This window comes from Monocercomonoides exilis (genome assembly GCF_001643675.1).
Source record: "Monocercomonoides exilis strain PA203 chromosome Unknown scaffold7-2047599, whole genome shotgun sequence".
NCBI lineage: Eukaryota > Preaxostyla > Oxymonadida > Polymastigidae > Monocercomonoides > Monocercomonoides exilis.
Window position 1 is genome coordinate 683159 of NW_027150552.1, and position 16403 is coordinate 699561.

The 16403-nt window shown below is 30.9% G+C and overlaps 6 protein-coding genes across 6 annotated transcripts; 2 read left to right on the top strand and 4 right to left on the bottom strand.

The window, feature by feature from the left end:
* Nucleotides 1-2915: 2915 nt before the first annotated feature.
* Nucleotides 2916-4225, bottom strand: MONOS_3672 (putative RNA recognition motif). The gene is made up of 2 exons (XM_067873687.1): nt 4124-4225; nt 2916-4004 (listed from the first exon to the last, which is right to left on the bottom strand). Exons 1-2 carry the CDS (start codon nt 4210-4212, stop codon nt 3203-3205), a joined length of 891 nt encoding a protein of 296 aa, XP_067733342.1. The 5' UTR covers nt 4213-4225; the 3' UTR covers nt 2916-3202.
* A 13-nt stretch (nt 4226-4238) lies between these two features.
* MONOS_3673 (putative large subunit ribosomal protein 9 RPS9) lies at nt 4239-5156 on the top strand. Its single transcript, XM_067873688.1, has 4 exons — nt 4239-4299; nt 4375-4505; nt 4580-4830; nt 4906-5156. Exons 1-4 carry the CDS (start codon nt 4287-4289, stop codon nt 5066-5068), a joined length of 558 nt encoding a protein of 185 aa, XP_067733343.1. The 5' UTR covers nt 4239-4286; the 3' UTR covers nt 5069-5156.
* An 86-nt stretch (nt 5157-5242) lies between these two features.
* Nucleotides 5243-7042, bottom strand: MONOS_3674 (putative WD repeat containing protein). Its single transcript, XM_067873689.1, has 8 exons — nt 6768-7042; nt 6553-6658; nt 6394-6479; nt 6243-6332; nt 6121-6188; nt 5854-5962; nt 5682-5796; nt 5243-5555 (listed from the first exon to the last, which is right to left on the bottom strand). Exons 1-8 carry the CDS (start codon nt 6968-6970, stop codon nt 5322-5324), a joined length of 1011 nt encoding a protein of 336 aa, XP_067733344.1. The 5' UTR covers nt 6971-7042; the 3' UTR covers nt 5243-5321.
* Nucleotides 7043-7318: 276 nt separating this feature from the next.
* MONOS_3675 (uncharacterized protein) lies at nt 7319-9136 on the top strand (the record flags this gene model as incomplete). The annotated part of the gene is made up of 3 exons (XM_067873690.1): nt 7319-7462; nt 7512-8018; nt 8121-9136. The coding sequence occupies exons 1-3, from the start codon at nt 7387-7389 to the stop codon at nt 9134-9136; spliced, it is 1599 nt and encodes a 532-aa protein (XP_067733345.1). The 5' UTR covers nt 7319-7386.
* A 1547-nt stretch (nt 9137-10683) lies between these two features.
* MONOS_18562 (uncharacterized protein) lies at nt 10684-12356 on the bottom strand. The gene is made up of 4 exons (XM_067871593.1): nt 12281-12356; nt 12121-12181; nt 11562-12055; nt 10684-11499 (listed from the first exon to the last, which is right to left on the bottom strand). The coding sequence occupies exons 1-4, from the start codon at nt 12281-12283 to the stop codon at nt 10726-10728; spliced, it is 1332 nt and encodes a 443-aa protein (XP_067733346.1). The 5' UTR covers nt 12284-12356; the 3' UTR covers nt 10684-10725.
* Nucleotides 12357-13964: 1608 nt separating this feature from the next.
* MONOS_3676 (putative tubby protein) lies at nt 13965-16394 on the bottom strand. The gene is made up of 10 exons (XM_067873691.1): nt 16294-16394; nt 16050-16243; nt 15973-15995; nt 15729-15920; nt 15564-15648; nt 15087-15380; nt 14756-14927; nt 14522-14608; nt 14424-14435; nt 13965-14305 (listed from the first exon to the last, which is right to left on the bottom strand). Exons 1-10 carry the CDS (start codon nt 16367-16369, stop codon nt 14181-14183), a joined length of 1260 nt encoding a protein of 419 aa, XP_067733347.1. The 5' UTR covers nt 16370-16394; the 3' UTR covers nt 13965-14180.
* Nucleotides 16395-16403: the final 9 nt, after the last annotated feature.

Below are 16403 nucleotides of genomic sequence, written 5' to 3' on the forward strand. Positions count from 1 at the left end.
TTTTTAATCTTGATATTTGCAATTTTACTCATGAAATTGTCTTCTTTGAAGGAGTTAAAGCTTTTCAGTGTTCATTAATCAATATTCAAAGTGAATTCAAAAAACCGAGATTTTTGATTGGAAAGATAGAAAGTGTAAATAACGATGGACACTTTCAATAACTGTTGACAGTGGAATTATCTCAACAACCGTTGATAGTTGCTTTTTGACAATAGACAAATTTGTTCCCTCATTGAATATAAACTTATTTGAATTGTTTTAATCACGCATCCAACATAGTGATAATTCATAATAATTATTTTTTATTTCAGGAGAAACTCGGAGAATCTCATTTCTCCGAGTTTTTTTTATAATTTAAATTGTATCATTCTTTCCTATTGGGAGCAAGTTGTTTCATTTTTGTATGACTTACAAGTTTGTATTCAATGAGGGAATAATTGGGTTAATTGTCAAAAAACAATTGTCAACAGTTGTTGAGATAATGCAACTGTCCACAGTTGTTGAAAGTGTCCACCATTATTAACACTAACTATATATGATTTGGGACGAATTTTTTTCTCAATAAAAATTTTGTTCCACTCAATTATATCCAACGTTTTTCTCAAAAATTTTTAATATTCTTTTTTATTACACATGGGAATGTGAGACTTATGATTACGCAATGGAGAAAAAGTTTGGAACAAAACACAGTTTTTTTTCTCAAATGAAAAAAATTCGCAACATTTCAAAAAGAATCACTTATATTGAAAGTTTGTTTTATATCATTGAACTTTCCAAAAATTAAAAATAAGTTTTGAAATATTCTTTAAACCAAACAAGCAAACAAAAATATTTTTCGAACCAAGGAGATACACTAAAAATTATTCAACATCGAAAAAGTTTAAAACAACATCGAAAATATTTAATTCAACATCGAAAATTCTTTATCATCAAAAATTTTATAAAAATTTTCAAAATTCAAAATCATGTCAGTTTCTTTTCTTTCAGTTATTGATCTGAGAAAATCGTCAATTTCAATTAGAAAAATATTATTTGATGTTTTTTGGTGTTTGTGCAAAACAGTGCAAATAGGTTGAAACTGAGTTATAATTAAACTCTTCACATGTGTTCAGGAGATTATTAGGAATTTATGAAAAAAATGAAAGTCATAGGATAATTCATGATCTTGTTTTGTGCACAAAAAGACAGAAATTTATTTCATTTATTGAAAACGGAATGTTTTGAGTTTCATTAATTGCATTTGAAACAGATAAAATAAAACATTTTCAATTTTCAAAATAAGAAAAGAAATCGATTGATATCAGTCTTTATCAAAGAAAACAGAAGTTTAAAACGAAAGAAAAACATTTCCAATAGGGTGCATATTTTATCTTGACCTCAAAATTTTATCTCAACCCTGTTTTTTTGTAACTTATTTTTGCTTTTTTGATTTGTGAAAAGGCTAAAAACAAAAACAAAACAAATAGACTTTCTGATATTTTTGTTTTTTAGAATTCTGTTAAAAAATTTTTTGATATTTTTTTTATTCAAAAAAATATTAAAAAATTTTTTTATTTTAGGACCCAGATCAAAGACTTGCTGTATGTGAAGCCAATATTTCATACCGATCGTTTTAAGCCACAGCATCATCATTCCACATTCCTATATTATTATTTTTACTTGTTTTTAACTTATTCAATATAATTTTTAACCTTTTTTTCTCATTTCACTGTTTTTGCTTAAAACACAATTTTCGGAACAAATATGAATTTGTGTAAATTTTTTAGCACATGAAAAATAAAAACAAAGTATTGTTTATTGTATATTTTTATTCAATTTTGAAATGAAAAAGAATTGAACAAGAATTTGAAGTGAAATGGCAGAACATATTATAATTTTGATCTGAAAATTGTTCATCATATACAAATATTTTGTTGTTTTTTCTTTGAGATATCATTTCATTTCAAATTTGTTTTTATTCCATTTCATTAAATTTGAAAACGAATGGATGCGTGTCTCTGAAATCGTGTTTTTAAAAAAATGTCTGAAATGAGAAAAAGTGTTAAAAAAACAAGTTGAGAAAGTTCAAAACAAGTTTAACTTATAAAAAATAAACGATGTATTGTGATATGAAAGCTTAAAACTTCCGATAAAAAATATTTGCTGGAAAAGCAGCAAGTCAATGAACAAAACATAAAATTATTATAATCCTCGATCTTTTTGAAAAACATGAAATATTGGAAAAAAAATACAGAAAAAGGAAATTAAAACATTTCAAACATTTTTGGTTATTTTTTATTTATCGCAGGCTTGTGTATAGCTGAAAGCATAACAAAAAAGAAAAAGGTCAAGATAAAGAAAAAAGGTTAAGATAAAATCATAGCCCTAAATAAACATTAGTTATTGTCAACATTAATGTCAATAAAATTTCCTTGGTTTTAACTTGAATTGAAATTTTGAACCAATCAACTTCATTTTCGATTTTGAATTAAACATTTTCGATTTTGTATAATAATTTTCGATGTTGAATAATTTATGGTGAATGTTAACGAATCTAATTTTGATCGAAAATGAAAAAAACTCCAATCAATTTCCAAAAGAGCAACAACAACGAAAGTGATTTTAAAATGTAATTTCATGAAGAAACATGTTTCATATCATTTTTTTTAGAAAAAAAATTCTGTTTTGCACAAAAAAATTTCCACATTCTGCAAAATGCTCGAAAAGAATTATTAAAATTTTCAGAAATGATTCAATTTTCTATCTATTCATTATTAGCTGTTTTTGAAACAAGTTGGATGGAATTCTTTTATCTAGAATTCATATCATTCAATTATTTTTCTTTTAGCTTTTTTCACTTTTCGTTTGCATAATTCTTTTCAAGTTAATAATTGTTTAAATACCTTTTACGATTAATTTTTAAAATATTTGCAATATCAAATAATTGAATTGTGCTTATTTGCAATTATATCAATTTAAAATAAATGAGTCTCTCTATTAAAAAGTATAGTCATCACTTTGTGAAAAATGATTAAAAGTCAGCAAAAGTTTATTATTCCGGTTTCCTCTCCATACACGCAATACTCTTTGATAATTTTAATGCAAAAATTTGATAATATATAACTCCAACAAAGTCCAGATAAAAATAGAAATGAATAACGATATTCAGTGAAAAATTGCTACAGCAATATTATGAATAGAACGAAGAATTCGAAAATTTGAATTACTGCTTTTCTGGCTCTGTAACTTGCTGAACAACAGCAGCATGAAGTTTACATTCTCTTCCTTTGATAGTCATTGTCGGATGCTCTTCAAGAACTTTTTTCTGCTCCGCTTCATCTTCAAAATCAACAAATCCGTATCCAACATTTAACATAGTATTGAACTGACGATGAGCAAGTGTAACTTCTTTGACTTTATATTGTGAAAACGCCTCTTTGAGTTCATCTGATGTTAACGAAAACGGCAAGTTTGAAATAAATACAAGAGTGGGAGATGTTGGTGTATCAGGATTTATAACAGTACGTCTTTTTGCAGGCTTTGGAGGTCTGCGTTGCTGCGTTGCCATTCTCATTCCAAATCCTCCTCTTTGCATCATCATCCCAGGCCTGAATCCACCAACCCATCCAGGAGCACCATACATCTGCGCAAACGGTCCGACAAAACCAAATCCAGGAGGAGCTGCAAAAGCAAAACCTCCTCTTCTACGTGGTGGAAGTCCAAATCTCCTCGGAGCTGCTCGCTGAAAACCTCCTCGTACTGGAGCTCCTTGAAATGCGGGCTTTTGAAAACTACCAGCTGGCCTTATTTGTTGTTGACGTGGAATTTGCCTCCGTGGTCCGACTGAACGAGATTGCTGAAGTTGCGGTTGTTTATCATGTGAATATTCAACTCTGATTTTTCTTCCTTCGAGCATATATCCATTAAATCTTCGGCGAACCTCCTCAGCGGAAGCAGCATCGACCATATCAACATATCCGGTTCCCTTTGATAATCCCTCCTCTGTTTCAATTGTTGCATTCATGCTTTGAAATGTAATTTATAATAAATCAGTTTAACAAATCATAAATAAACAAGAGAGTAAATAGAAACGCATATTTATGATCTTGCTATAAAGAAATAAAAAACATGAATTAAGTCAAACACAATGCCTACAGATTCAAATAGTTTTCCAACTGTAATTGCACGAGTTGTTTGATTGAGATTAGAGATGTAAAGTCGATGAGAGCTCATTTTTTGATCATCCAACCCCAATAAGTAAATAATTTTTCACCGTGTTTCACAGTTCTTAAACAGGCAGTTAAATTATGATCAGAAACTGTGTGATTTTCTGTTGAATGAAAAATAACTAAAATTCTATTTTATTTTTATTGGGCTATTTTAATATTTTTTTAGTTAGCTCTGTTTTCAAAACTCCTCGCCATCCCTTTGAGCGTGAGAGAATCGATAGTGAACTTCGAATTTGCGGAGAATACGGACTTCGTAACAAGAGAGAACTTTGGAGAGTTACTCATTCACTTGCAAAGGTACGGTTATTTTTTCATGTTAAAAGGCGTATTTTTTGAGATTATATACCAATTATTTTATCAATTTTTATCAGCTTCGCGAAAAATCAAGAGAACTTCTTACCCTTGACCCGAAGGACGAGAGACGTATTTTTGAAGGTGAAGCCATTATCCGTTATTTGTCAAGGCTGGGTGTACTTGATGAAGAGCACCAAGCTCTCGATTACGTTCTGGGTTTGAAGCCACAAGATTTTATGGAACGTCGTCTTCAGACACTTGTTCTCAAAAAGAAGCTTGCTCGTTCAATTCATCATGCTCGTCTTCTTATTACCCAAGGTCACATCAGGTTTGCTTTTCTATTATCTATTTTTTGATGATTGGAAAAAAAAATTATACAATGCTTCAATCTGAAAATCTGCAGGATTGGAAAGCAAATTGTGACAGTTCCAAGCTTTATGGTTGCTGTTGCAAATGAAAGTCACATTGATTTTGATCCACGCAGTCCATTTGGAGGAGGGAAACCAGGACGTGTTGCAAAGAAGAAGCTGAGAGCTGGAGAAAAGAAAGAAGAAGATGATGAATAAACAGATCAATTCATCCTCGCTTCACTTCATTCGGAGCCCAGTTTCTGCTGCACTTTTCATTCTATTGAAAATAAAATGAATTGATCATTGAAGATTGTTTTTATTATCACAAATCAGTATCTCTTTGAAAGAATCAAACCTTTTAATTTCAAAAGATTATTCAAAGAAAAAGAATGCTATTTATACTTTCATTTTACAATTTAAAACAATTGAAATCGCTTTCTATGGAAGAAGTTCCCTGAAAATGATATGCTCAGGTGAAAAGCAGGGGCAGCCTTGTGCGAGTCTCCATGAACGGTGTTCCAACAGTCTCCTTTCTGCTTGTCTCAGCAACTTTGTCTACAAAAGTTTCATCTGACCACACACAAATGCTTCCATCGGCTGAAGCTGTCACGAGAAGAGGCAGTCCGCCCAGCGACGAGCACATCCCATAACACAACGATGAACAAACAGAAGTGTGCGCCTGTGGTGAACAGACGACAGTACCCTGAGAGAAAAAAAAATTAATGACACAGGAAAACAGAAAGAAAGAAAGAAAGAAAGAAAGAAAGAAATAGATAAAGAAGACAATGAAACAATTGTTTAAATAAAAAATAAAATGAATGCAACACACTTCAACAAGATCCCAAAAAAACACCTTTCCGTCTTCAGAACCACATATGACAACACTATCGTCTTCACTGAAGCAGCACTCCACCTGAAACTTCTCGTGTTTGTGCCCTTTGAATCTGTACAACGAAGAAAGTCAATAAATCATGAAGAAAACGAATGAGCAAGCGTCAAACTGATTCAGCTCATCGCCTGAGATTCGATCGACCAGGTGCACAGCACCACTTAGACAGGAAGCAATAAAGCAGTTTCTGTCATGTGACACAGCCATCGATGTTATCGGAACTGAACCATCACACACACACACAATTGACACGCAAATGACAACACAAATGAAAGAATTTATTATCATTATGCAAAATAAACAAATGCATTTTAGGGGGGAAAAAGAAGATTAAAAAAAATAGCTGAAAAAGAAAATAACTTTGGAAAGAGATTCAGACCTCCAATTGAATCAACTGTCACTTTCCCTGTCCGAAGATCATATGTTCTCAAAGATCCGTCTATTGAGCTAAAAAAACAAGAAAATCGCGAAACACAAAGAAGAAGAAGAAAATGCTCGAACCTTGTGAAGATGCTTGAAGAAAGAATTTCAATCGAAGTTATTCCGTCTTTTGCTTCTGTGAGTATCTGAATGGGCGTAAATGAACGAGCTCTGGTTGTCAAATCGATTTCAAAATTAAACATATACGAACAAACTAACACAGAATACAAACCGCATGTCCCAAAGTCTCACGGTTTTGTCAGATGAACCAGAAGCCAAAATGTTCGTGCTTTTGTCGAATGCCAGGCAATTTATTTTCTGCCATAGTTTGAACGGTGCACATAAAAATTAAAATGAAAAATATTTGATTTTGAGAATACTATTATCAAACCTGAGAATGACCTCGAAGACGAGTTTTGATCCTTGTATGGGCAATATCCCAAACAAGAACAAGCTTGTCCATCCCTCCTGATGCAAACATTGAATTCGAAGTGTCACTTTTGAAATTTTAATAGCATTGCAATCATAAAACGAATATATTCAGTTTTCATAAAAAAAATTTAAGATAATTGATGAGAATGGATGCAAAATATTTGTGAAGCAAACATCGCGAGACTTGTAACATCAAAGCCATGACCTCCTTCAAAGGAATAGACATGTTTTCCTTTTAAAGGATTCCATAAATGAATGGCTCGATCTCTTCCACCACTGAAGCAGTAATTTCCATTTTCATTAAGTCGAACAATGTGAACGGGACCTTTCTGCCCACCCAGCTTTTGAACAAGCTTGTTCGGCAGAGAAATAGACATTCCAATTTGAAGGATTATTCTTTCCTATCAACGGCTTCTGCAACCAGAGAAACAAATAGTTTTATCTTTCTTTGTTATTGTTTTGGTTAATTCGATCGATCATTATAAAAATATTCGTTGATTTCAATAATCTATTGAATGTATTTTTTTGTTAAACAAACTTCATTCAGTTATTAGAAATGGATTTTTGTCAATTGTTAAGTTATCAAGAAGAAGCAAAAATATGGATTTCAAATAAAAGATAAACAGTGGATTGAAAGCTATTGAAAATTTTCTTTTTATTTTAAATTATTAAGATCATGTTGTGATTCACTGGAAACTAATTTATCGAAAAATGAAAAATTCCCAATATAAAAAGAATTTTTGAGCTTTTCGTGTTTTTCGAGGTTAAGGAGTTTATATAATGCTTATTAAAGATGGGCGGAACTTCACCTCACAGAAAAGTCTCTGGAACTGTTTTTTTATTGACTGACAATGTGGATGATTTGCCAGGTTGTACTTTTGTTTATTTTTTTTATCATTCATGAAAAATATGTTACAGATTTGCTTCTGCAATGCGGATGCGATGGAAATCAAGAAATTTATTTAAAGAGAATAAAATGTCTTTTGGGACAGCTTTCCATTAAGCAATGTCGGAGCAAACTTCCTTCAAACTTTGGAGAGGAATTCCAAAGAATTGGAAAGAATCTCGACAAAAAAGCGGCTTCAATTTTCTTTAGCATCATTTACGAGATTTCGAAAAACTTGGCGCTCAATGAAACAGATCAATATTTTTCTGAGATGAAAGTGAAATTATTTTTTGGAGTTGGTTCACTTCTGGAGGACACGTTTCTGGGGAGCGTTGAGATGGACGAGGTTGCTTTGAGAGCAATGCTATCGATTTGCTACCTCAACAAAGATAAAAGCATGGAGATGAACTTGTTAAATGAATGCATAGACTCAATTATGCAACTTCTAATGACTCCTCCAAAATTTATCAAGCTTTCTCATAAATACGAATTTACTGCCGAGTTGCTTGGAGCACTTATTTGCGTTGTCTCTGACAAAGGTTAGAACTATTTTTATCCATGAAGTAATTTTTCTAGAAGATTGAGTTTCGCATATTAATGTGAATTGAAAAACGAATTAATTGTTCATTTACTGTTTTCAGTGAATAAGCTTATTGCAAAGAAAAAGAACATCCATCTTCTTGGCATCCATTTCTGCCATCAGATTTCTTGCATCAAAGTCCAACTGTCCAAAGATCAGCTTTGCATTGCATCCGAGGCAATCTCACTGATTGAGAATCTTCTATTTGAAGATGAGGCACTTTGCAGGGAAGTGGTGGATGATAGGCGCCTTGTGAAGTTCGTAGTAACGATGATTCAGACATGCATTGAAGATTCATCCTGCTGCGACTTGAAAGATGAAACTTTTCCGAGGACATTTCACAACAAGCTTTTCGAGCCAATATGGAATAGAAGCGCTGCTATTGTTGATCTGATGTTGCATTGCTGCGAGTTAATTTGGTCCATCTGTACAGGTTGTGCAGCGTGCGTGTGTGCCTTTTTGGAAGATGAACGTCTTCTCCGTTTATTCGCATCTTCTTTGAAATCATGCTCAAGTGCATGGAGCGAATGTGCTGTTAATACATTGCAATCCATGTTGAAGGCAGCAGTTGATGTGGATAAGTCAGAAATATCTCGTCCACTAAGAAATGAACAAAAGTCCGAAAATGATGATCAAATGCAAACGAGAAGAACAACTGGGAATGTGTCGGAATCAAGAGAACAAAAAGTACTATTGAAAAGCAATAAATATATCAGTTCTGGAGAGGAGGATATTGCTGTTTATCTTTTGCAGATGATGAATTCGACCAACTGCACGTCAGGCATTCTTAATCTTTTTGTTCAGGATCATCGCATCATCGACACGACAATGACAGCATGGGACATTATTGACTTCACATCCGAATATTTTTTGGATGCATCAAAGCCGGATGTGAAGTCAGATTCTGTCGCAGAACAAAAAGAGGAAAAACGGGATCAGGCGAAGAGGATGTTTCTGGAATATGGAGAGGAAGAAGGAATGGATGACATTCTTTTTGCTTTTGTTTTCCATTCCATACTGTATGGGCATGTGAGCAGAAAAAGCACTGGTATCAATATGTACCAAAGATGGAAATGAACGAAAGCTATTTACTGAAAGAACACCTTTTTTAACGATAATTGAGCCTCGGCGATTTGAAAGTTGCATTTAATAAACTAACATATTTGCTCTACAATACAATTTTGTCTGTGAATTCTGTGGTGATATAAAAATTAGATTTTAATTAAAATGGAGAAAGATATTTTTGAGATAGGCTCAAAAATTTATCGGGCCATCTTTGTTTGGAAGTGATGAGAATAAAACAACTCCATAAAAGATTGCATTCACAAAGATCAATCAGAAGATTTTGACTCAATTCTTCTTTTTCACAAAATATGCCTTCTGAGTTCAAACTATCTTCTTTTGGCTTTATTTCTGTCCCTCCTTCATTTACTTCTGTATTTGTCTCATTCATTCTATGTGCAGTTTCTTCTCAATCGAGAAGTTGAAGAGAAATCACACACGAAAGGAGAAGAAGGTTTGTGTGATGCATTCTCAGAGCACAATAATTGAAACGATAAAAAAATGTTCATAAAAATATTAGCATTGGATATAGGCCTTCTTTATATTCGGTTATTACATTTTGAAGCTTTTAGAACAAGAAAATCATGAATACGTAATTCTGTGCGAATCTCTTCTTGTTCTATTCCTCTTGGATCAACTCATTCACTTTCATCGAACATTTGGCAACTTATTAACTGCATTATCCAACAGCAGCGAACATCTGTGGTTATTTTTCATGCATTGGTGATGACATTGAGGTTTTAGTTTCCTTTCGCAGATTGAACTGTTTATTCGCTAATTCTTCTTCTTTTAATGAATCTTGCAAAAAACAAGAACTGTTTCTCTCTAACTGTAGGAAAGAATGTTGATCAATAACTTTTAATGATGTAAAAAGTCTTGGCTTCTTTGTTCTGAAAGCACTTCTTCTTCCTTTTCATCATCATCATCATCTTTACTTCCTTCGGATCTTCTTTCAGTTACAATTCAAAGATTTATTTTCAGGCATCTTAAAACATCCTTTTTATCTTATTTCTGAAAAACTCATTTTTGACAATAAGAAATATCTAAAAACACAAAAAATACGAAATTGCTGTTTCAAAAATATTTTATTTCTGTTCGAATTGTTTTAAAGATTTTTTATTAGTGATTGTGGTTTCCTTTATTTTCTCCATTTTTCCCCGTGTTGTTAGGATCTGTAAATGTCTATAGAAAACAAAGAAGACGAAACACAGCAAGCAAAGCAAAAGAACTAAAAAAAAAAAAGAAAACCAATTTTCAAAAATGAATGAAATCAACAAAGAATTCTGAAAAACTTGATTTGTAAATTTTATGACTTCTTCTACTATCAAGGAAGATTCATGATGAAGATAATTAAGTGACAAAACAAATATCTGATCTTTATTTTCATTCAAAATTCAAATTTATTAAACTTAATTTAATTTTTATTGGTTTAACTTCACTTTGATGAATTGAAAAAATATTATTATTATTATTATTATTATTATTATTATTATTACATATTTTTATTTTTATTTTATTTTATTTTATTTTTTTTTTTTTTTTGTGAATGTTGCAAAAAGAGAACATTGAAACTCTCTTCGCAAAACTCAATACATACCATTTTCTCAAACATTAACAAAATAATCTGAAATATCCGATGATAATGCAAAAAAATATCTAATCTTTTTACTGTTAAGAAAATCAAATATTTCATGAAAGCTTGTGATAGTATCTTCGTATCCGTCTTCTTCCATTTTAGCAGCAATCTTTCTTTTAGTTTCATTTATTCCCATGAGACAAAATTCCCAAAATGACTTTCTTTCCAATCTTCCTAAAACTCCCAAAAAGAATCTCAAGCAACTCCATATTATCTTGTCTTCCATTGTTGGCTGCTGAATTTCATCCAAGCACAAATCAAAAACACCACTCTTTGAAAATACTTCAATGCTGCTATATTCATTGTACGCCGCTGTCTCAAAAAGAGAAATGCAGTCTCTAAATAATTCTCTTTCATTTTCTCTTGCTGCGTTGCATAGCCCAACAAGAGAGCAAAACATTCCAACACTTTTTTCATCAAAAAATGGGTAGTCTAGAACAAAATGATTGATAGCATAGATCCAATTTCTAATTATTTGTACTTCTTTCACTTCTTTTTCTCCTTTATCCTCTTCTTTTCTCTTATTATTCACGCTCTTTGCAAGCTCGTTCAATTCTTTTGTTGCCTCTTTGACAAAGCTCAGCTCATTTGCAATGGTATCTCTCAAGTTTTTATCGAGGAATAATCTGCCAATCAAAAATTGCCAAGCAGACTGGTACGCCAATTGTGATAGATTGCGATGTTCCTGATGATATTGGATGATATCTTTGATTTCATTGAGGTAAAGTTCTTGCCCAATTTTCTAATCAAAAACAGAAGTTATTGCCAATAAAAATAAAATTATTTTTCAAAGGAAATGCAAACATAATATTCATCAATGTGACTCAGTGTCAATAGAGCCGTTTCCACTTTTTTTTTAATCTCTTCGCTTTCGCCTTTATTTGATGCAATTTCCAGAAGAAAATGCATACAAATTGTTTGTAATTCAGTTGGAAAACAGTTGTTTAAAGAAATATAACATTCAAAAAGATCAATAAAATGCTTTTCATTCTTATCTTCATTTTTCTTCTCTTCGTCAACAATCAACTTCTCAAATCTTTTGCACAACGAAGAACAGGCAAAACGTTGACCCCATATGTGTTTCAGCCCTTTGCAAGACCAAACTCTCTTCAGCAATAAAAGCAAGTTATCCAAAGACAATTTTCTTTTTTCAATCATTTTGTCCATTTGATTAAATAATTCGGTTGTGAATATGGTTATAATATTTCCTTCTTTCATCTCATTGTTCATTTCTATCATTTTTTCTATTTTATGCGCTTGCTCATCTTCATTGCAATGCTCTAGCTCAGAAAACAATTCTTCAAAAAAAAAAGAAAGAAAAGAATTGCAACAGTCAAAATACAACATATGAATATCAGCAAGCCAGTGTATTTTTCTACAGTGATCGCCGTCTGTATTTTTGCAAAAGTATTGTTGACAGAAAGCTGCCAATTTGACATTCAAACGTAAAACAAGAACAATTAAATTTACAGAAAATCGAAAGATAAAGCTCAAAATGATCGTGCAAATATATTTGTTCAAACCATTTTATTCACTATTAATTTTTTTGTCGGGGTGTTTCAAAGATAAAAATGACTTTAAATGAATCGGATTGTAGTTATGGATTCAATGATCAAAAAATTATTCTGAATGCAGTTACCATCTTCGAAATGAGAAATTGTTTATTGTACATTCTCAAAAGAAATTGAAATGCACTATCAAGTGAAAGCACAAGGAAATAAAAATGAGAAGTTAATTTTTATTATTATCTGAACAGTTACACCAAAAATTATTCAACATCGAAAAAGTTTAAAACAACATCGAAAATATTTAATTCAACATCGAAAATTCTTTATCATCAAAAATTTTATAAAAATTTTCAAAATTCAAAATCATGTCAGTTTCTTTTCTTTCAGTTATTGATCTGAGAAAATCGTCAATTTCAATTAGAAAAATATTATTTGATGTTTTTTGGTGTTTGTGCAAAACAGTGCAAATAGGTTGAAACTGAGTTATAATTAAACTCTTCACATGTGTTCAGGAGATTATTAGGAATTTATGAAAAAAATGAAAGTCATAGGATAATTCATGATCTTGTTTTGTGCACAAAAAGACAGAAATTTATTTCATTTATTGAAAACGGAATGTTTTGAGTTTCATTAATTGCATTTGAAACAGATAAAATAAAACATTTTCAATTTTCAAAATAAGAAAAGAAATCGATTGATATCAGTCTTTATCAAAGAAAACAGAAGTTAAAAATGACAAAAAAGCATTTCCAATAAATAAGCATTTGTAATTATCAACATTTGTGTCAATAAAATTTCCTTGGTTTAAACTTGAATTGAAATTCTAAACCAATTTTCTTCTTTTTCGATGTTGATTTAAACTTTTTCGATGTTGAACTAAACTTTTTCGATTTAGAATAATTTTTGGTATAGTCATTAAATCACAAAAATAATAAAACTTCAGTTTATATTTCGAATACAAAATTTTGAGTTTGTATATGGGTGATTATTTTTGAAATCATAGCTTTTTTCGGGGTTTTGAATTTATATTTTTCTTTTGAAAATGGATTGAAAATTTTCATATCCATATTTTTTGAATTCCAATTGTGTCAAAATCAAACGTTTTGGATTAAATTAAGACAAAAATATCTTTTGTGTGCCTTTTCCATTTTCCGTATTTTTTTGTTGATATTCAAGGGAAATATTCGAACCGAAATTTTTGAAGGAAAAAATATGTTTTCAAAAATAATCACCCATATGTCAATTTTTTTTTGAAAAGTTTTTTTTTGAAAAATTTGTAAATATTAAAAAATTTTCATATATTTATCAATATTCTGTTCACACGTTCGAAACTTTTCTGTAATGTCATTAAAAACATTATTTGTGTTCTATTTCCATTTCAGTGAAATTTGGTGAGTGGGAACAGAAAATTGATGTATTTATGAAATTTTAATTTTTATTGAAAATTTAACTAAATGAACTTTTCAAAAAAATTTTGACATATATATTTCAGATATGTGATTATTTCCTTTTATCAATCAATGAAAAAAGCAAAAAGGTTTTTTCACAAAATAATAACTCTATAACATATTTTGATACTAATAGATCAAACTGTTAAAATACTGTGCACCAATTAAAATATGTACCCGCTGTTGATGAAAACAAAGAACGATAGTGATATTTGAAAAAAAAAAGTTGATTTCTCTTTTTGGTGGAACACTTTTAAAGTTTTCACATATTTCCAAAAGCGAAGTTAATTAAATGACAAAAAATTTAATTTCAAAAAAAGAAAAAGAAATATTACAAAGATTCTTGAAAAAATATTAAAACTTATAATCAACAAAACAACTGAAACAAAACAAATAAATAAAAAAGAAGTATAATTGAAATGATAATTATAAAGCAAAGTTTTAAATAAAAGAAAGCAAAAAACAATCTATTTTACATCGAAAATTGACAGAGCAATACAAAATGCTTGAAATGGAGAAAATGGAAATGCAAAATCAACGCAGAATTTATTAACATCAATTTTTCCAAATTGAAAGAATGTGGGCAGTTCTTCTGTTTAACCAATATTTAAATAAAAAATATTTTTTTTAATAAAATGAAATAATAAAAATAAATAAATAAAAAATAACAACAAAGCAATTTTACAAATAAAAATAAGTGTTTTACAAACCTTCAGTTTTTTCTTTATAAAAAAATGATATTTGACAAAAGTGGTTGCAGAATATTTGTAATGATCAAAATAATAGTTTCAATAATTAGATAACAAACCAGAGTCCGTTCCAGGAATTAGCTGATGATTCTTGATTGATGCGACTTTTGCTCTTCCATGAAAGTCCATCTGAAACTTCTTTGTCACTAATAATCACATCACAATTAAAAATATGAGTTCACATATTTTTCAAATTTCAAAAATAAAAAAAAAAATCACAATAATTTCACCTAAAAATGATAAAAATCCTAATTTTTCCTTTTCTCTTCTTCCCATCTTCTCATTACACAAACTTGGATCTTTTTGCGGCTTTCTGCTAATGAATGGGATCAACGAGCCTGGTTTTTGCTTAAGCGCCAATATTCCGTCTGCTGGATTATGAGGGCGAATGCAAATGCGTGTGCCATCTTCAGTCACTCTCGGTATATACAACTTCAGCTGCTTCAGCGCTGTTCCATCGCTTTCCTTTAACAACAAACATATCGTAGTGAAAATGTCACAAAATATTAATGGGAAATTGAATGAGTAACATGGTGCAAATTATAAATTCAAATGGAATATCCCCACTTCACTTCCAATTATTGTTTAAAAAAAAAACAACTCTCTTCAAAAAATGATTCAAACATATGAAATGCAGCCCATCTCTTCTCTTAAAAGCGATGAAGACAGAATATCACCTTGATTCTGTCCGCTTTTTCCTCCAGCCATTGAAGGAACAGAAGAAGATGAAGACACAATCGAACCTGGAATGTGCGTTTTTGGGTTTCTTCCTTTTCCATACATCACATAAGTATCACTCATCATCAGCACTTTCATCTTCCCTAGATAATGAGAGCTTGTTTTGGAGATGTCAGAAGACACAGAGCTGATTAAATAATTGTTGGATTCCTTTTTCGAAGCCATCAAAAATAGATTTTCCTAATAAAAAATGTTAAATAGAAGAAAAATACAAAAAAGTTCAGTACAATGAAATCGTGTGAAATAAAAACGAGTTATAGAAAATAAAGTTATTGATCATTTAAAGTTAAAATCGTTGAACAGTTCTTAGAAATATCAAACTGACCCAAAAAAACTAAAATGTTCAAAAATGCAACAACATACTTTTTCCAGAAGCATTTCATATTTTGGAAACAATCCCTTTTTCCTTATCAAAACACATTCTGCCATTACTCCACGCGGAAGGGGACTGAATATTTTTTTAGGAAATGAATTTTTTGGAAATACAAATAACCCCAACATAATTTCAACAACAAAATAAAAGCAAACCATATCAAAAATCTGGTCATATCGCTGAAGTCAAGAAATGGTACACCAGAAATTTGCCCTATTCCTCCGATAACATTCATATCGCCTGCCTTACTATCTCCTCCTTTTTCAACAAGCCTTGTTCTTTCAACGGATAAACCAGGCAAATCTCCACCAAGTACAAGCTTGTCATCACTCTTTCCGCTGTCAGCTCTAAAACAAATATATGCTGTTTTAAAAAGAATAAAGCATCAAAAATTCAAACATTTCCAATTTTACAGATTTTTTCTTAAATAAAATAAAATTAAGTTACCCATGTCAATTATTAAAGCATTAACATACGTCTTTCCCATGTCGTTTAATGCTTGTAATTTGTAACGTTCCAACTCCTTGAGGAAGTGTTAGAGAAGTAAAAGGGCTATCCTCAGAAGATATGACAGAAACCCCTTCAAAAAGAGGATTCATCTTTATTTTTTGATTTTCTACGGTTGCTTCCGAATATGGTGATGTAAAATTTGTAGTATTATATGAAAATCCTTTTTTATAAAAATAATTAAAATTCATGAAAGACAAACAAAATTTCAACCTTCTAATTCTAAAATTGAACTCTTTCTATTCAAGAGACGCTGAAGAGCGACCGAAGATGGGTCTGTTCCCTCCATTTTTGTAACAAAAAGAAATAAAAAACTTTGATCT